The sequence below is a fragment of the Plecotus auritus genome (genome assembly GCF_963455305.1).
Source record: "Plecotus auritus genome assembly, chromosome: 1".
NCBI lineage: Eukaryota > Metazoa > Chordata > Mammalia > Chiroptera > Vespertilionidae > Plecotus > Plecotus auritus.
Window position 1 is genome coordinate 72295065 of NC_137770.1, and position 21501 is coordinate 72316565.

At 40.5% G+C, this 21501-nt stretch overlaps 1 protein-coding gene across 3 annotated transcripts in view; it reads left to right on the forward strand.

The window, feature by feature from the left end:
• The window catches only part of EXD1 (exonuclease 3'-5' domain containing 1), a 51306-nt gene that overhangs the window by 26977 nt on the left and 2828 nt on the right, over window positions 1-21501 (forward strand). For all 3 annotated transcript variants that reach the window (XM_080663497.1, XM_080663498.1, XM_080663496.1), the window contains 5 exons: window positions 1617-1703; window positions 9580-9684; window positions 9767-9847; window positions 15478-15621; window positions 16409-16600. In XM_080663497.1, the coding sequence (XP_080519623.1) occupies window positions 1617-1703; window positions 9580-9684; window positions 9767-9847; window positions 15478-15621; window positions 16409-16600 (609 nt within the window). The remainder of the gene's footprint in view (window positions 1-1616; window positions 1704-9579; window positions 9685-9766; window positions 9848-15477; window positions 15622-16408; window positions 16601-21501) is intronic.

A 21501-nucleotide genomic window follows, 5' to 3' on the forward strand; every position in this document is an offset into this window, starting at 1 on the left:
ATATGAGGGTTCCAGTTTCTCCACATTCTCCACTGAAATGTGGTGTGGCTATTAAACTGAGATGGGAAAGACTATGGGTAGAGAAGTATTGGGGCAGATAATTAGGAGTTTAGTTTCTGTCAACCTAAGCCTAGAGATGAGGAGAAAGGTCTGAGATGGAGATATAAATTCAGGTTAGCTTCTAATGATATTTAAAGCCTTGAGACCCTGTTATTTGTCATTTTAATTACAGTAGGTCCTTGGGTTACGTCAGAGATCCTTCCTATGGCGCGACTTACAGCGATTTTCGCCGTAAGTCGGAACCCAACTACGTAAGCACCTGGTCACTCACATGGAGCACATGCACAGCAGTTATGAAGTGAAACAGTAAAAAAAATTAAAAGAAATATAACAATTCCTGACCTTTACTTGTGGTAAATAAATGATAAAAAACATAAAGCACATATGTATATACGTCAAAATGACAGAACTTTTTTTTTCTATAAATAAATGGGAGATGGCGATGTAACCATGAAACAAGGTACGTGGAGTCCGACATAGCCCGAGGGCTGCCTGTATAGCCATCCTAGTAGTATAACATGATATCTGGTGGTTTTGACTTACATTTCTCTGATAGCTAATAATGTTGACTGTGTTTTCAGGTCCTTTTTGGCTACTTGGATATCTTCTTCAGAGAAGTATCTATTCTCTTGCCCACTTTTAAATTAATTATAAGAATTCTTTATAGTCAAAAGATTCTCTAAAGGGTCTATGACAACAACAAAAATGGGATAAGAAATTTTGCTTTGGAGATTTGAAGAGGTAGTTGGAAATTCTTATCAACAGGGAAATACAGCTTTTGTTCTCAGTTCTGCAGCCTTCTTGTTGTTGTTTGAGGATGGAATTAACCTTCATTCCCCTTTTTTCATCAATGATAAAAGATACTCAGCATGTAGAACAATATGCTCCCTAAAGGAAGATATTGTGCTTAGTGTATAGTAGTTACCATGCCCTTGTATTCTTGAGTAATTTACCTACCTATAAAATGGAGAGAATGTTGTATCATGTAGATATTTTCATATTGTGGATTAAGTATCTTAGAATTATGTGATGTTTTGGAATAGGATAATATTATAGATAGTCAAAGGACTAGCATATGTACCAGACATACCACTTTTCAATTTTGAGTAATTGAATGAATCCAAGACTTAAAGGGACCTGTTGAGTCCTTGTTTCTCTGATTCTGAACAGTAGGTGCTTTGTGTTAGGGTGCTATTCTTTAATGTGGAGTTTGGCCATAAAGACTAGAAATCTTTCTCTGTAACATCGTTGGTAACATAAGGTATCTGAGTTTTTAATTCTTACTAGTATTTGGGATATGAGTGATTTATTTTCCAGTTGTGGAATAATTTTGTGAAAGCTAAAAAGAGGATCAGAAGTGTTCAGTGATAGTGTGTGTGTGTGTGTGTGTGTGTGTGTGTGTGTAGCAGACACCTGTTTTGGATCAGTCAGATCTTATGAGTTTAAAAAATATGATCCACTTTGTTCACTGCTAGCTATTTTACTTGTGTCATTCATTATGTTATAATTGCAAAATTAACTCCCTGGAGAATTCTATTTTCTTCTTTTATTACCAGATGCTTCACATCAAGAAGCAGAGTGTTTTGAGTGTGGCTGCAGAAGGAGCTAATGTGTGTCGTCATGGGAAACTATGTTGGCTTCAGGTAAAACATAATTATAAAAAACTTTTTATTTTGAAAATAATTATAGATCACTTGGAAATTTATATTAATTGTCTTCATTGTATCACCCAAGTGTCACTGTACTAGAACTTGTTTGGAATGTCTTTCATTCTCTTTACTACTCAGTTTATTATTTTCAAAAGAAAAGAGCTTCTGTCTCTTTATAGATTCACTTTTATAATCTTTACTAGAGGCCCAATGCATGAAATTCACTGGGCCTCAGCCTGGCCTGCACCCTCTCGCAATCCGGGACCGCTGGCTCCTATCCACTAGCCTACCTGCCTGCCTGATTGCCCCTAAACTGATCGCTCGCCTGCCTACCTGATCACCCCTAACCACTCTGCCTGCCTGATTGCCCCTAACCGCTACCCTGCCTGCTTGATCGCCCCTAACTGCTTGCCTTCCTGCCTGATCGGCCCTAACTGCTCACCTGCCTGCCTGATCGCCCTTAACCGCCTCTGCCTCGGCCCCCGCTGCTATGGCTTCGTCCTGAAGGTTGTTCAGCTGTCTGGTCTAATTAACATATTACGCTTTTATTATTACAGATTGCTGTCTTACAGATTCTGCTTGAGGTCTTCTTTCCCAGCTCTATTCTCTTGCCTTAGCTCTATGAAGAGTTTCTCATCTTTCCTTTTGTTTCCTAGCTTTCCACAGCAGGTTTCTACCACATCATTTTTATTTTCCTGGACCTGAGAGATGTCAGGTGCGGGTCCCCACTATATCCAAAGAACTTTATAATGAGCTTTGCATAGCTAGATTGGGTAGCCACCTTTGGATCAGCAGCATCAGCGTTTAAGGGGCTGAATACCCAAACAATGTCCTCTATCCTTTGAGTAGACACCTACCTCCAGCTACTGAAAAGATATTTTTTTATTAGGATTGGCAGTCTGCTCTCTTGACCTTCTCTCTCTGAAGTATTCATCTTCTCAACAGAAAAGAAATGGAGATATCAAGCCCAGTTTCGCTCAAGGATTAGATTGCCTCTCTCATTTCATGCACTTTCATGGCAAACTTTAATTTTTAGGTGACTAAGTTTGAGTTAGCAGCACAAATGCAAATTTCTTTCTTTATATATATATACATATATATATATATTAATATATTTTATTGATTTTTTTACAGAGAGGAAGGGAGAAAAATAGAGAGTTAGAAACATCAGTCAGCTGCCTCCTGCACACCCCCCACTGGGGATGTGCCCGCAACCAAGGTACATGCCCTTGACCGGAATTGAACCAGGGACCCTTCAGTCTGCAGGCCGGTGCTCTATCCACTGAGCCAAACCGGCTAGGGCTACATATATTTTTATTGATTTCAGAGAGGAAGGGAGAGGGAGAGAGAGATAGAAACATCAATGGTGAGAGAGAATCATTGATCGGATGCCTTTTGCATGATCCCTACTGGGGATTGAGCCCATAACCCAGGCATGTGCCCTGGATCAGAATCAAACCCGGGACCCTTCAGTTCGCAGACCAACTCTCTATCCACTGAGCCAAACCAGCTGGGTCACAAATGCAAATTTCTTAAAATAAAATTACATAAGCAACAAAATCAAAAATAAACAAAGGGGACTATATCAAACTAAAAAGCTTCTGCACAGCAAAAGAAAAGATCAACAAAATGAAAAGGCAACTCATGGAATGAGAGAAAATATTTGCAAGCCATATATCTGATAAGGGGTTAATATCCATAATATATAAGGAATTCATACAATTTAATAGCAAAAAAAAATCCAATTTAATATTGGGCAAAGGGCCTGAATAGGAAATTTCCCAAAGAAGGTATACAAAATGCCAACAGATACATTATAAGATTCTCAGCATCAATAATCATCAGGGAAATGCAAATCAAAACTACAATATGACCTCACACCTGTTAGGATGGCTGTTATAAAAAAAGACAAAAAATAACAAGTGTTGGAGAGGATGTGGAAAAAAGGAAATTCTTTGCACTGTTTCTGGGAATGTAAATTGGTGGATCCACTATGGAAAACAGTATGGAGATTTTTCAGAAAAAATTAACAATTGAACTACCCTATAATCCAGCAATTTCACTTCTGGTTATATTTCTGAAGGAATCGAAAACAGGCTCTCAAAGAGATACCTGCCTCCCCATGTTCATATTGCAGCATTATTTTCAATAGCCAAGACGTGGAAATAAACGATTTATAGATGGATGAACAGATAAGGAAAATGTGGTAAATATATAAATGGAATATTATTCAGCCATAAAAAGAATGAAATCCTGCCATTTGTGACAACATGAATGAACCTGGAGGGCATATGGTAAGAGAAATCAGACAGAGAGAAAAAATACATATATGTGGAACCTAAAAAAAAACGGAACTAACAGAAACAGAGTAGATTGGTGGTTGCCAGGAATTGGGGGAATGGGGACAATGTATGAAGATGGTCAAAAGCTACAAACTTCCAGTTATAAGATAAATTCTGGGAGCCCAGTCACCATGGCTCAGTGGTTGAGCGTCAACCTATGAACCAGGAGGTCATGATTCAATTCCCAGTCAGGGCACATGCCCAGGTTGTGGGTTTGACCCCTAGTAGGAGGCAATTGATCAATGATTCTCATCATTGGTGTTTCTATCTCTCTCTCCCTCTCTGAAATCAATAAAAATATATTTTTAAAAATAAAAAAATTCTGGGAATCTAATGTACATAATGGTGATTATAGATAACAGTACTGTTTTGAATACTTGGAAGTTGCTAAGAGATTAGATCTTAAAAGTTCTCAACACACACACACAGTTAACTGTGAGCTTAAAGATGTGTTACCTCCCTTATGGTAATCATTTCACGGTATACTTAAATCATCATATTTGTATACTTTAAACTTAAAGTTATGTTATTTTTTTATATCCTCAGATAGAGGATATATCAGATATTAAACTGATAAAAACAGATACTACACTTGATCTTAACCAAAAGGCTGAAAAGCAATATATATGTTAACTAGAGGCCTGGTGCACAAAATTCATGCACGGTTAGGGTCCCTAGGCCTGGCCAGCAATCAGGGCTGATCTGTGGGGCTACTGGCAGGGTGATTTGGGGGGGTCCCTGCTGGCTCCTGCATTGAGCATCTGCCCTCTGGTGGTCTGTGCATGTCATAGCGACCAGTCATTCCACCGTTTGATCTTTTGCATATTAGGCTTTTATTATATAAGATTTTATCTCAATAAAGCTGGGGGTGTTAGTAGGAAGAAACCAACCCAAAACCTCTCTTTACCAAAATAAAAGGGTGGACTTCATGGTAACAGGGGCCTGGGAAGCTATAGGTCATTTCTCAATATGCCCCCTTTAGTTGTCTAGGTATTAGAAGGGACCACCCAATTAGTTAAATTGTCCTCTGAAGGCAAATTAGGCACATTTTCTCCAACCAAGTCCTTGAGCTTGTGTGTTTAATTTTTATTTTTTCCATCACCATTTATCCTTTCTACACCCTCTTTGTGTGTTTAATTTTAAAATCAAAGTATCACATTATCTTAAAGGCAAAATATCAAATAATGGTAAAGGCTTATGAGAATTCCACCTGCTACTTCAGAGATGTGGGCTGTTTTTGTTTGTTTTGTTTTTTTAGAATCTAGTAACAAGGTTATTAAAACAAAGTACATTTATATAGCTCTGTACAGTTTACAAAGCAATTTGACAAACATTTACATTTTTAATTTCATTCTTCTTCAGGGTGTCTTTTATGCAAATATTAGTCTGTTTGATATTGTCTCATAAGACCATTAAGTTATCTTTACTTTTTTTTGTACTTTTTTCTTTTTGCTGCTGTGATTGGTTGAGTTCCATTGCCTGCCTTCAAGTTGACTGTTCCTTTCTTCTGCTTCATCTTATCTGTTATTACTAAACTTCCTAGTATATTTTCCTTTTTTTAAAAAAAATAAATATTTGTTTATTGATTTCAGAGAGGAATGAAGAGATAGAAACATCAATGAGAGAGAATCATTGATCAGCTGCCTCCTGCATACCCCCTACTGGGGATGGAGCCCGCAACCTGGGCATGTGCCCTTGACCAGAATTGAACCTGGGACCCTTCAGTCCACAGGCCGATGCTCTATCCACTGAGCATAACCAGCTAGGAATATTTTTCTTTCTTGTTTTTATTTATTGATTTTAGACAGAGAGAGGAAAAAAAGAGAAAGAGAGAGAGAGATTTATTGTTTCACTTATTTAGGCATTCATTGGTTGACTCTTGTATGTGCCCTGACTTGGGATTGAACCTGCACCCTTGGTGTTTGGGATGACACTCTAACCAACTGAGTTATCTGGCCAGGACCTATTTGGTACTTTCTTTTTTGTTGTTGTTGCCATTTAGTACTTCCTTATATTTCCCATCTTTTTGCTAAAATTCTCATTGTATTTGTCTATTCTTCCCAAACTGGCTAGTACAACAATTACTTTAAATGCAAATGGATTAGCCCTGGCCGGTTTGGCTCAGTGGATAGCGCGTCGGCCTGCGGACTGAGGGGTCCCAGGTTCGATTCCAGTCAAGGGCACATGCCCAGGTTGTGAGCTCAATCCCCAGTAGGGGGCGTGCAGGAGGCAGCCGATCAATGATTCTCTCTCATCATTGATGTTTCTATCTCTCTATCCCTCTCCCTTCCTCTTTGAAATCAATAAAGAAATATATTTAAAAATAATAATAATAAATGCAAATGGATTAAATGCTCCAATCAAAATACATAGGGTGGCCAAATGGAAAAGAAAACAAAATCCTTACATATACTGTCTACAAGAGACTTACTTCAGAATGAAGACATACAGAGACTGAAAGTAAAGGGATGGAAAAATATTTCAAGGAAAAAAAAGCTGGGGTAGCAATACTTATCCCAGACAAAATGGACTTTTAAACAAAGCCTACAACAAGAGACAAAGAAGGACCCAACAATCCCACTTCAGGGTATTTACTGAAGAAACCCAAAACACTAAAACAAAAAGACATATGCATCCATATGTTCATTGTAGCATTATTTACAACTAGAGGCCCGGTGCACAACATTCATGCACTGGGGGGGGGAGGTCCTCAGCCCAGCCTGCACCCTCTCATAGTCTGAGACTCCTTGGGGGATGTCTGACTGCTGGCTTACGTCCGCTCCCCATGGGCCTAAGCCAGCAGTCGGACATCCCCCAAGGGGTTCTTAGCGCTGCCTTGGAGGTGGGAGAGACTCCTGCTACCACTGTTGTGTTCACCAGCCGTGAGCCCGGCTTCTGGCTGAATGGCACTCCCCCTGTGGAAGCGCACTGACCACGAGGGGGCAGCTCCTGTGTTGAGCATTTGCCCCTGGTGGTCAGTGTACGTCATAGCAACCTGTTGTTCCTCCGTTCGGCCGATTTGCATATTAGGGTTTTATCATATAGGATAGCCAAGATATGGAACCAACTTGAAGTGTCCATCAATAATTGAATGGATAAAAAAGAAGTGCATATATACAATGGGATATAACTCATCCATTAAAAAAAAAAAAAATAGCCCTAGCTGGTTTGGCTCTGGATAGAGCGTTGTCCTGTGGACCAAAGGGTGCTGGGTTCAATTCTGTTCAAGCACACGTACCTTGTTTACAGGCTCCTCCCTAGCCCAGGCCTTGGTCAGGGTGTGTGCAGGGGGCAACCAATTGATATGTTTCTCTTCCATCGATTCTCTCTGTCTTCCCTTCTCTCATCCACTCTCTTTAAAAGATCAATGGAAAAATATCCTTGGGTGAGGATTAGCAAAACAAAACAAAAAACCTTGCCATCTGCCATCTGCGACAACATGGATATTGCAACAACATGGAGGGTATTGTGCTGAGTGAAATAAGTCAGAGAAAGACAAATGCCTATGATTTTATTTGTGGAATCTAAAAAACAAAATAAATGAACAAGCAAAATAGAAATAGACTCATAAAGAAAACATTTTGACAGCTGTCAGATGGGAGAGGGGTGCATCATCCTAATATGCCAATGTTGCGGGTGGGTACCTGGTCAGGGCACATACAATAATGAATGCATAAATAAGTGTAACAACAAATCAATATTTCTCTTCTCTCTCTTTAAAAATCAATAAATAGAAAAATGATGTACAAAATAGTTACAGAATAGTCATGGGGATATAAAGTATAGTATAGGGAATATAGTCAAGTAACTATGTATGTTGTTAGATGGGTACTAGTTTTATCAGGGTAATCACTTCATAAGTTATATAAATGTCTAATCACTGAGTGTATACCTGAAATTAATATATATCAACTGTAATTGAAAATAAAAATTATTTAAAATTTAAAAAATAAGATGAAAGTAGCAAATCTTTGTTGAGACGCAAAGATTTTTTATATCCTTTGGTCTACTTCTCAGGCCACTTCTAGGAATCTATCTTCAAAATATGAAGAAAAAATATGTGAGGATCTATTCATCCTGGCATCATTTATGACAATGAAAAGTCACAAACTACTTAAATAGTTAATAATAGAAGTTACAGTATATTTTATAACTCCTTTATGGATGCCAGAAACTGATGACAAATGCAATATAGAAAAATATTTGAAAGTTCGTGAATAGAAAAAGCAGGATATAGATTTGAATGCATATTATTGGAGCCATGTACGTATTTTGCATATGAAAAAAATGGAAAGGAGAATTGTATGACATGTGTTGATTCGCTGAAGCAATGTGTAATAGCCATCCATGTGCCTGACTCTGTTCTAGTTGCATGTATAGTGGTGAATTTGACCTAATCTCTTCTCTCATAGAGCTTAAAGTCTAGCAGAGAATTATTTTCCAAACTTTTAGTGTCTATTCAATTTTTATGTTTAAAGATGTAGGGGGAAAGAGCAGGGATTGATTATTTATGTGTCAAATTCTAGCAAATATCATGAAGGATCTGAGAATGGGTACAGGTAGGCCTGGCAATTGTAGCTGTAACAACCGTTAGCTCCTGAAATGACAAAGATGGCATCAGAATGTATGTGGCTGCCTCTCTAGACCTACTTAGATCCGTTTTTGGCCTTGTACTCTCTGACTCAGTAGATTATCCAGCTGTACAGCTTTTGTGGCTTTTATGAACAAAAACAATCTAGAATTCTTATGATTGTATAAAATTGATCTATAAAACAGTGTTGCCGAAACCGGTTTGGCTCAGTGGATAGAGCGTTGGTCTGCGGACTGAAGGGTCCCAGGTTCGATTCCGGTCAAGGGCATGTACCTTGGTTGCGGGCACATCCCCAGTGGGAGGGGTGCAGGAGGCAGCTGATCGATGTTTCTCTCTCATCGATGTTTCTAACTCTCTATCTCTCTCCCTTCCTCTCTGTAAAAAGTGAATAAAAAAAATGTTAAAAAAAACACAAACAAACAGTGTTTCCTATCCTGCCATTTGTGCCAGTGTATTTGTTGCCTGTTTTATACTGATGAGGAACAGGGATCTTCTCTTATGAGTAATTTCATGTGATACCTAACACATTCATGCTTACTATGGAACTAAAAAAATAAAATGCATTTTGTTTTTATAAATTATTGTTCATATTCAATAAAATACATTGAATATGTTAACAAAATACATTGTTCATATTCCCCTTAAACCTGGAATCCCTGGGGTATTAGAATGCCATATGTGAAACTGGTAAAAATTGAAGTTGGGACAGTAAAAAGTGAAAAGCTAAATTACCAGATTGTTTCTTTTCTTTTGAAAAATCACAGTTTTTTTTACTTAAGATCAATGTAAACCCATTTTTCTCTAAGAATATTGAATGCCTATTGTTTACTTTAAAAGTGAGGATGTTAAATATTTTATCACACTTTCTTGATCTTCAGATCCCTTTCCCTAGTTCTTCCTTATTCTATAACATGTGTGACTGGATGATTTATTGTAGGTGGCCACAAACAGCCGTGTCTACTTATTTGACATTTTCCTTCTGGGAAATCGTGCTTTCAACAATGGACTCCAGATGGTATTAGAAGACAAGAAAATTTTGAAGGTGAGTGTGTAAGCTGATTCCTCTGCTAATAAAACTAGTAGCCAGGTTCTAATTACTCAGTCTCTGTCTTCTAATGCCTTAGGTTATCCATGATTGTCGTTGGCTTTCTGATTGCCTCTCTCATCAGTATGGAATTTTGCTGAATAATGTCTTTGACACACAGGTACATGAAGGGAAATATTGGGTTTAATCTACTGTACATAGCTCCTGTAGAAAATAGGCCTTGTCTGATGAGTTGTTGAAAGTCTTTATGTGTGTGTGTGCCCCATTCCTGCTCATTTCTCATGTAAGATGTTTGTACAATATGTGAGATCATTTGGTGAACTGTAAAATCACTGCAGAAAAGTTACTTAAAAGTATTTAGTATTTTCCTCTCATTTTGCTCCAGAATTTGCTCCATACTCTAGTATATAATATTCAGAAACAAACAATTTGGGGGTCATTCAGAAGTCTGAGATGAGATCTTAGTATGAGGTGAACAATCACATCTCTGCCTTTACCCACATATGTACCAGTTAAGGCTAGTGGCTAGTTGGCATCTAGCTCAGGGATGCAGGTCATCCTAGATATGTCCAAAAAGCCTCTTTTGGCCCAGCATAACCTGAAGATATATGATTTTTCTCTGCTCTAAAAGACCCTAAAGAAATGAGAAATTCTTAGACAATACTACCTCTTAGAGCTGGTTTGGCGGTGAGAGCAGGAAAGCCATTAGTTTTCATTATGCTTTCTTAGGTTCTTCTAGGTTTATGCCAGTGACAGTGAAATCTTGAATATATAAGTCCTAGAGCCTTTGGAGAGGGGTTAAACTAATGAGTTGGCCAATTACTTCTTAACGAATTCCTAAAAGTTTATTTTTATTATTATTTTTTTGTGATTCAGTTTGCCCTGTATGTATCTCCTCATTTACATGTTCTTTGGGCCTTCGTTCAGGATCTTTCACTCTAGAGAGATTGCTTTTGTGCTTATTCCAAAACATAAGAGAATTGCTCATTGTTCCCTTGAGGCCATCAGGATTCTTGATTATGTATTGTGTAATGAAGACACTGGCATATCTTTCTATTTTTTCTTTTCAGATTTTCATAGTGAAAGAAGCAGGTATTGAGAGTTTTTCTAATTTGTTTTCCTTAGCACAATGTATTAGTTTCCTGTTGCTGTTGTAAGAAATCACAAATTTAGTGGCTTAAAACAACATTAATTTGCCCTGGCCAGTGTGGCTCAATTGGATGGGTGTTGTCCCTTGCATGAAGAGTTGCCAGTTTGATTCCCAGTCAGGGCACATGCCTGGGTTGTGGGTTAGAGTTTAGGATTAGGGTTAGGTCCCCAGTGGGGGGGCATTCGGGAGGCAGTAGATAGATGTTATGCTCTCACATTGTTTCTCTCCCTCTCCCTTTCTCTCTTTAAAAGTCAATTTTTTTAAATCTTAAAAAAACACAACATTAATTTACTCTCTTACAGTTCTGGAGGTTAGACGTCTGAAATCATTTTTATTGGGCTATAGTCAAGGTGTCAGCAGGGCTGGTTTCTTCTGGAGACTGATGGGGAAGAGTCTGATTTCTTGCTTTTTCAGTTTTCACTTATATTCTTTTTTTTTTTTAAATATATTTTATTGATATTTCACAGAGAGGAAGGGAGAGGGATAGAGAGCTAGAAACATCGATGAGAGAGAAACATCGATCAGCTGCCTCCTGCACACCTCCCACTGGGGATGTGCCCGCAACCAAGGTACATGCCCTTGACCGGAATCAAACCCGGGACCCTTCAGTCCGCAGGCCGACGCTCTATCCACTGAGCCAAACCGGTTTCGGCTCACTTATATTCTTTGGATTATTCTTATTCCATCTTCAAGGTGCATCACTCCAAAGTCTGCTGCCATAGTAAAATCTCCCTCTGCTTCCCTCTCATAAGAACATGTGGTTACATTTATTTATTTTTTTTTAAATATATTTTATTGATTTATTACAGAGAGGAAGGGAGAGGGATAGAGAGTTAGAAACATCGATGAGAGAGAAACATCGATCAGCTGCCTCCTGCACACCTCCTACTGGGGATGTGCCTGCAACCCAGGTTCATGCCCTAGACCGGAATCGAACCTGGGACCCTTCAGTCTGCAGGCCGACGCTCTATCCACTGAGCCAAACCGGTCAGGACCATGTGATTACATTTAGAGGCCATCCTGATAATTCAAGATAATATTCCCATCTCAAGATCCTTAACTTATTACAGCTTCAAAGTCCATTTGTTCCATAAAATAACATTCATATGTTCCAGGAATTAGGATGTAGATATCTTAGGTGGCCATTATCTAGCCTATCACATACAGATAAATAATTATTTCACATTTTAAAAAATATGTTTTTTTAATTGATTTCAGAGAGAGGGAGAGAGAGTTAGAAGCATCAGTAATGAGAGAGAATCGTCTATTGGATGCCGCCTGCACGCCCAGGCATGTGCCCTGACTAGGCATTGAACTGTGACCTACTGGTTCATGAGTTGACGCTCAACCACTGAGTCACACCGGCAGGGCTTAATTCTTAATTTTATTAGCTTTCCTTACCAAAATTTTACCACAGTTGCTAATCTATATATATAAAAGCCTAAGTGACCATCCGACCGTTTGACTCTCCAACTGGTAGCTATGATGCACAATGATCACCAGGGGGCAGACACTCAACACAGGAGCTGCCAAGCTGCGGTGACTTGGCAGCTGCGGTTCTTGGGTTATGCACCTGAAACCAGAGAGGAGGGAGCCCAATTACGGGGTGCATCACCTCAGAATTGCCCTCTCGCAATCCGGGACCCCTCGGGGGATGTCAGAGAGCTGGATTTGGCCCAATCCCACAGGCCAGGCCGAGGGACCCCACCAGTGCATGAATCCTTGCACCGGGCCTCTAGTATGTAATAAAAATAATTCTGCTTTTTGAAATCCTCACCTGAGGACATGCTTAGGTGGGCGGGGAGAGCGAAAGAGTGAGAGAGGGAGAGAGAGAGATGGGGGGAGAAGTTGCCAAGAGATTGCCTTCCATATGTTCTCCAACATGGGACCAAACCTGCAACCCAGGTATGTGCCCTGATCAGGAATAGAACCAGCAACTTTTTGGTGCATAGGATGACACTCAACCAACTGAGCCACTGTGGCCTGGCAAAATAATTCTTTTTTTTTTTTTAATTAGAATTCTTTTTTTTTTCTTTTTTTTTTCTTTTTTTTTTTTTTAAATAAATCTTTATTCAGATTATTACAATTATTTCTCCTTTTTCCCCCCATAGCTCCCCTCCACCCCTTTCCCACCCCACCTTCTGCCCTTACCTCCCCCCCACTGTCCTCATCCATAGGTGTATGATTTTTGTCCATTCTCTTCATGAACCCCCCCATACCCCTTTCCCCCTGAGAATTATCAGCCCACTCCCTTTCTATGCCCCTGATTCTATTATATTCACCAGATTATTCTGCTCCTCAGGTTTTTAATTCACTTGATTTTTAGGTTGGCTTGTTGATAGATATGTATTTGTTGTTCATAATTTTTTCTCTTTACTTTTTTCTTCTTCCTCTTCTTTAAGAATACCTTTCAGCATTTCATATAGTACTGGTTTGGTGGTGATGAACTCCTTCAGCTTTTTCTTATCTGTGAAGCTCTTTATCTGCCCTTCAATTCTGAATGATAGCTTTGCTGGGTAGAGTAGTCTTGGTTGTAGGTTCTTGCTATTCATCACATTGAAAATTTCTTGCCACTCCCGTCTGGCCTGCATAGTTTCTGTTGAGAAGTCAGCTGACAGTCATATGGGTGCTCCCTTGTAGGTAATTAACTGTTTTTCTCTTGCTGCTTTTAATATTCTCTCTTTGTCTTTTGCTCTTGGCATTTTAATTATGATGTGTCTTGGTGTGGTCCTCTTTGGATTCCTTTTGTTTGGGGTTCTGTGGGCTTCCTGGACTTGTAAGTCTATTTCTTTCACCAGGTGGGGGAAGTTTTCGGTCATTATTTCTTCAAATAGGTTTTCAGTATCTTGCTCTCTCTCTTCTTCTGGCACCCCCATAATTCTGATGTTGGTACGCTTGAAGTTGTCCCAGAGTCTTCTTACATTATCTTCAACTTTTTGGATTTTTTTTTTTGCTTTTTGCTTTTTCGGTTGAGTGTTTTTTGCTTCTTTGTATTTCAATTCTTTGACTTGATTCTTGTGTTCCTCTATTCTGTTTCTGGGTCTCTGTATAATATTTTTTATTTCAGTCAGTGTATGTTTAATTTCTAGTTGGTCCTTTTTCATATCTTCGAGGGTCTCGTTATATTTATCGGCCTTTTCTAGGATATTCTTAAAAAGTCTTATAACGGTGGTTTTGAATTCTATATCCAGTCGTTTGTTTTCCTCCATTTCTTTCGTTTGTGATCTGATTCTTTGACCCCGCATTTTCACTGAATCCCTGAGTTGGTAAGGTAGATATTTGTGCTAGGTTTCCAATATGGCCCAGTGGGTCTGCTTCCCCAGTTAACCTGAGGTGGACACTCTTGGTGCACCCCTTTGTGGACTGTGTGTACAGCCTTGTTGTAATTAAGTCTTTATTGTTGTTGGTATCACTGGGAAGAATTGACCTCCGGGCCAGTTGGCTGTAAGGATCAGCTGTGTCTATGCTGGGAGAAGCCCGGTGCTGGAGACAGCCTTATAGGATTAGACTTGCCAAATTGCAATAGCCTCTGTGCTCAGCTTGGATGGGGTGGAGTCTCAGTCTTGGCTTCCTGTCAGCCCCGCCCCTGCGCGCATGTGCGCTTTCAGTCCTCTGCCTTCCCCAGCTCGAGTCTCCGCCTGAGAGTCCAGACTCCCCCCACAAGAGCGTGGGTCCCCAGGGGCTCGCCTGGAACTGGGGTTCACTGCAGTCAGAACTGGGGCTCGGTGCAGTCAGAATCCTCTGACTCCCCTCCACTAGGGAAAGCCTGTGGCAACCCCCGCAGCCTTTGTGCGCACCGGCTCAGCGCGTGTGCGCACTTTCAGTCCTCCGCCTTCCCCGGCTCCCGAGTCTCTGCCCGAGAGTCCAGACTCCCCCTACAAGAGCGTGGGTCCCCAGGGGCTCGCCTGGAACCGGGGTTCACTGCAGTCAGAACTGGGGCTCAGTCAGGATCCTCTGACTCCCTTTCACTAGGGAAAGCCTATGGCTACCTCCGCAGCCTTTGTGCGCACTGGCCCGTGTGCGCCTTCAGACTTCTGCCTTTCCCAGCTCGCGGTCCGAGGCTTCCTTCCCCCTTCTGCCAGAGGAAGTCAGCCAAGCTCTCAGCCGCCCTTCCTCTCTGCGCGCACAAAGCCCCTTTGCCGTACCTCCAATTCTCTGTGAGCTTTTCTCCTTCCTTCTAGTTGTAGAATTTTCACTCAGCCTGCTTTCCTGTGGTTCTGGATGGTGTCCGTTCTGTCTTTTAGTTGTAGTTTTGAAATTGTTGTGCGAGGCAGCAGTTTAGGTGTTTACCTATGCCGCCATCTTGGTTTCTCCCTGGCAAAATAATTCTTGAATTTTATCTTCCTTTCCCCATTTCCTAAAGGCACCAAAAAATAATAAATAACCATGAGGCAGGCAAATAAAAGAAATGGAAAAGAAAGTAGAAAAGTACACATTAAAATTGGGTGATCATTTTTCTATTTCTTTTTTCCTATTTTTCAGAATAAGTTGACTGTACAACTTTTAAGTTTTCATATGGGTCATTGGGGAAAATGGTATTTAAAGACATTATCTAAATATACTTCTGCTATTTCTGCCAGGTGATAGCTCTGTGTATATATTCTACAGACTGGTCTGTGTGTCTTTTTTTAATGCCATAGGTGGCAGATGTCCTTCAGTTTTCCATGGAAACAGGCGGCTTTCTTCCAAACTGCATCAGTACTTTACAGGAGAGTTTAATCAGACACCTTAAAGTAGCCCCTAAATATCTCTCCTTTCTGGAAGAGAAACAAAAACTGATTCAGGTGAGTATTAAAGGATGTCCCATATGATATTAGTTTTTTCAGGTGCTTTCTGAGTGAGGTTATTTAGCATATTCTATAGAGAAATGACAGATAACATGTAAGCATTTGAGCATTGCTAAAATCTTAGTTGTTCCAAATGGCAACAGTTTGTTTGTGGGCTCAAGTGGATAAGAGCCAGGATCCAGATTTGTTGTCTGTCCATTAAAAAGCATTCTGAAATACATTGTTAAGTTGGGACAAATGGTGATTAGGTTGAAAATTTGGACTAAGCGATAGAACAAAAATAATTCCAATTACTTATCCCAAAGTAAGGTAGATTTTATTTAGCTCCCGATAGTCTCTCATGATAAACTGGGATCTAGATCATTTGGCTATAATTTTGACCATATAACCAAATCTGCTGCCTTCAGTTTTAAATAAATCCTGATTTATCTTTCTCTCCCCCTCCCTCCTTCCTTCTCATCTTCTCTTCCTTCTTCTCTCTTCTCTCTCTTCCCTCTCTTTCTCTCTCTTTCTCTCTCTTTCTCTCTCTCTCTCGCCCTTCTTTCCTCCCTCCCTCTCCCTTCTTTTCCCTGTCTTCCCTGAATCATAAAGTGTGTATGTATGTGTGTGTTTTCTCAGGAGACTAGCCATAGTGTGAAAGTAGAAGGTAATAATAATTGAGGAAAATGACAGTAATAGTGTTTTAAGTTAAACAGCACTTACATAAACAGTTATTTTCTTTTCTACAGTTATTTCCTTTAATGTTTTGCTTACTATTCAGAGAAAATTGTTTCGGTGTCTATAGGAAAATACAGAAGTGTGGTTCACACGACCTCTTTCACCCTCCTTGCTGAAAATTTTGGCCCTAGAAGCCACCTACCTGCTACCCCTTCGCTTGGTACTCCTGGATGAGATGATGTCTGACCTAACCACCCTGGTGGATGGGTACCTAAACACCTACCGAGAAGGGTCTGCAGACTGGCTGGGAGGCATGGAGGTAGGTGCAGCAGTCTGTGGCTTTGTCTTGAGGACTTCTGCTTCTGCCTTATTCCTCATGGAGTGATATCCACAGCCACAGCAAATTTCACGAGGCAGACTTGATGATAAATATTTTTTTAAATATATTTTTATTGATTTCAGAGAGGAAGGGAGAGAGATAGAAACATCAATGATGAGAGAGAATCACTGATCGGCTGCTTCCTGCACGCCCCACAGTGGGGATTGAGCCCGCAACCTGGGCATGTGCCCTTGACCGGAATCGAACCTGGGACTAGTCAGTCCACAGGCCAATGCTCGATCCACTGAGCCAAACCGGCTAGGGCTCATTAGTTATTTTTACGATGCCAGTACAATATAAGAAAAATTATAGACCAGGAGTTGAAAAACTGTTGCCCTTAAGGCAGTGGTTCTCAACCTTTCTAATGCCGCGACCCTTTAATACAGTTCCTCATGTTGTGGTGACCCCCAACCATAAAATTATTTTCGTTGCTACTTCATAGCTGTAATTTTGCTACTGTTAATGAATCGTAATGTAAATATCTGTGTTTTCCTATGGTCTTAGGCGACCCTGCTAGCGGTTCTCAACCTGTCTGTCACGACCCACAGGTTGAGAACCGCTGCCGTAGAGCCTAAGACCATCGGAAAACACAGATATTTACATTACGATTCATTAACAGTAGCAAAATTACAGTTATGAAGTAGCAACGAAAATAATTTTATGGTTGGGGGTCACCACAACATGAGGAACTGTATTAAAGGGTCGCGGCATTAGAAAGGTTGAGAACCACTGCCTTAAGGCCTAAACTGTCCCCTGGCCTATTTTGGTATAGCTCACAAACTAAGAATGGTTTTTACAGTTTTAAGGGATTATAAAAAAAAAGTATGCAGTGGAGATGGTTTGTGGCTTAGAAAGGCTAAAATATTTACTATTTGGTTCCTTACATAAAAAGTTTGCAGGTTGTTGGATTCTCCATTAGAAATTCTGATGCAGTATCTTAAATACAATATTATCATTTTAAGTACGAACCCCACTAGATATATTTCACTTTTCTTTTAATGTGTTGCAGGATTCTATTTGCAAGCATAGTTTAATGTTAGGAAATTCTCCATTTTACTAGAGCCAAGAAAGTCTCATGTTTATCTCATAAATGCCAAAAAAGAATTATAACTTTTTTGTATTCTACTCTCACTGTTTAACAGCAACAACAGCAACAAAACATAAAAATCCTTGCATACCTTATTTGACTGGAGAATTTTAATGTTTTTAACCGGTTAGGGCAGTGGTTGGCAAACTGCGGCTCTGTAGACTAATGAGTTTGCCGACTACTGGGATAGGGGCTTAATCACAAGAAACAACAACAGCCTGTAATAATTGGAATCGAGAGTCTAGGTCAGTGGTCGGTAAACTCATTAGTCAACAGAGCGGCAGTTTGCCAACCACTGCCCTAACCGGTTTGGCTCAGTGGATAGAGCATCAGCCTGCGGACTGAAAGGTCCCAGGTTCATTTCTGGTCAAGGGCACATGCCTGGGTTGCGGGCTCAGCCCCCAGTGGGAGGCATGCAGGAGGCAGCCGATCAATGATTCTGTGGCTCGCAAGCTGCAGTTTGCCGACCACTGGTTAGGGCGATGCTAAAAACATTTATATTATTTTACATACAATATTAATTAAAATTGGAATAGATATGTCAACCTGATAAAATATTCCTCAAGCAAGAAGACTACATAATGTTTAGGAACACTAAAAGCATTCCCATTAATATAAAGAAAAAATTTTTATTTTATTTTATTATTATTTTTTTAATATATTTCTTTATTGATTTCAGAGAGGAAGGGAGAAGGAGAGAGAGATAGAAACATCAGTGATGAGAGAGAATAATTGATCGGCTGCCTCCTGCACGCCCCCTACTGGGGATCAAGCCCGCAACCCAGGCATGTGCCCTTGGCTGGAATCGAACCTGGGACCCTTCAGTCCATAGGCTGACGCTCTATCCACTGAGCCAAGCTGGCTAGGGCAAGGAAAAAATTTTAAATGGTGAATATTACCACTACTTTAATATTTTTAAAGCTTTTTTAAAATACATTTTTTTATTGATTTTAGAGAAGAAGGGAGAGAGAGAAAGAAACATCAATAATGAGAAGTGTCTTTGATCGGATGCCTCCGGCACGCCCCCTACTGGGGATTGAGCCCTAAACCCGGGCATGTGCCCTGACCAGGAATCAAACCGTGAATCAAACCATGACCTCCTGGTTCATAGGTTGATGCTCAACCCTGAGCTACGCCAGCTAGACTACTTTAATATTTTTTGAAATTATTAGGCAATGGAATTTTTTAAAAAAGATGAACTATAAAAATTGAATAGAAGGAATTAGAATTATGACATGCCTATGATACACAGGAAAACTGAAGAGAATCAATACCCCAAACAAAAAGAGAATTTAGTAAAGTGGAAAAAAATATGACATAAAAATTAATAGCTTTCCTATACCCATATACACAGCTAGAAAATGAAAGAAAACATCAATTTGTAATTGTAACAAAAAAGGTAGATTACCTAGAAGTCTAAGAAGAAATATGGAATATAGAGATGAAAAAATGTTAAAATATTACTGAATGACATAAAAGAGAACTTGAATGGCGACACTAAATATTTTTAGCTATCTAAATTAACTTATAAATTTAACTCTATTCCAATAAAAATATTAACCACCAGCATTATTTAGGCAAACTGTGATTATAGAGTTTATAGAGATCAATAACCATAAGTAAAACATATAAGTCTACAATAAATAAAACAGTTTGCGACTGGTACCAGTGTAGGAAGACGAATGAAAAAGGGTAGAAAACCCAAAAATAGATCCAATATATATTTGCCAAGATGGTTGTAATAAAGGTAGACTTTTCAATCCATGAGATTAAAGATAATGATTCCAAAAATGACCTTAGTCAATTGACTAACCATTGTGGGGGAGGAGAATTCAGAATTGCTATCTCTTTCATTACACTGAAACAAACTACATGGATCAAAAAATGGAATGATAAAATAAGTGGTGGGGCCGAAACCGGTTTTGTAAAAAATGGAATGATAAAATAAGTGGTGGGGCCGAAACTGGTTTGGCTCAGTGGATAGAGCATCGGCCTGTGGACTTAAGGGTCCCGGGTTCTATTCCGGTCAAGGGCATGTACCTTGGTTGTGGGCACATCCCCAGTGGGAGGTGTGCAGGAGGCAGCTGATCGATGTTTCTCTCTCATCGATGTTTCTAGCTCTCTATCCCTCTCCCTTCCTCTCTGTAAAATATCAATAAAATATATTTTTAAAAAAAATTAGTTGGGGGGGGAAACAATTTAAAAAATGATCTCCCAGTAGGGAATGCTTTTCTTTCTTTCCCCTCAATTTTACTGAGGAATAATTTAAAAAATTGTATATATTTTAAGTATACATATACTATTTAAAGTATACATATACATTGGTGGAATGCTTCTGAGACCAAGATAATTAACACATCCTTCATCTCACATTGTTACTTTGTGTGTGTGTATGCTGAGAATGCTTAAGATCTACTCTCAGCAAATTTCAAGTATACAATACCGAATTATTAACTATAATAAATAACCAAGCTCTCCATCAATTAGAAATTACTTATAATTGAAAGTTGTACCCTTTGAACTATATCTCTCCATTTCCCCCAACTCCTGGCAACCACCATTCTATTCTCTGTTTCTATAAAACTTAGCTTTTTTTTAAAGATTCCACACATATAAGTAACTAGAGGCCCGGTGCACAAAATTTGTGCACGGGGCGGGGCGTGTCCCTCAGCCCAGCCTGCACCCTTTCCAATCTGGGACCCCTCGAGGGATGTCCGACTGACCAGTAGGATCGGGCCTAAACGGGCAGTCGGACATCCCTCTCACAATCCAGGACTGCTGGCTCCCAACTGCTTGCCTGCCTGCCTTCCTGATTGCCCCTAACTGCTTCTGCCTGCCAGCCTGATCACCCCCTAACCACTCCCTGCCAGCATGATTGATGCCTAACTGCTCCCCTGCCAGCCTGTTTGCCCCTAACTGCCCTCCCCTGCAGGCCTGGTCACCCCTAACTGCCCTCCCCTGCAGGCCTGGTCGCCCCCAACTCACCTCCTCTGCCGGCCTGGTCACCCCTAACTGCCCTCCGCTGTAGGCTTGATCGCCCACAACTGTCCTCCCTTGCAGGCCTGGTTCCTCCCAACTGCCCTCCCCTGCTGGCCTGATCGCCCACAACTGCCCTCCCTTGCAGGCCTGGTCCCTCCCAACTGCCCTCCCCTGCTGGCCATCTTGTGGTGGCCATCTTGTGTTGACATGGGGGCAGCCATCTTTGACCACATGGGGGCAGCAAGCTTGTGTGTTGGAGTGATTGTCAATTTGCATATTACTCTTTTATTAGATAGGATAGAGGCCTGGTACATGGGTGGGGGCCAGCTGGTTTGCCCTGAAGGATGTCCCGGATCAGGGTGGGGGTTCCCTTGGGGTGTGGGGCGGCCTGGGCGAGGGGCCTGTGGTGGTTTGCAGGCCGGCCATGCCCCCCAGTGACCCAAGCGGAGGCCCTGGTATCTGGGATTTATTTATCTTCTATAACTGAAACTTTGTAGCCTTGAGTGGAGGCCTAGGCCGGCCAGGATGTGTGGAAAGCTTGGCTTCCTCCATTACCAGGGAAACCCAAGCCTCCTGCTCTCTCCATGGCCTCAGCCATCTTGGTTGGGTTAATTTGCATACTCACTCCTGATTGGCTGGTGGGCATGGTTTGTGGGTGTGTTGTAGCTATGGTCAATTTGCATATTACTCTTTTATTAGATAGGATAGCATACAATATTTGTCTTTCTCTGTCTGGCTTATTTTACTTAGCATAATACCCTCCATGTTCATCCAT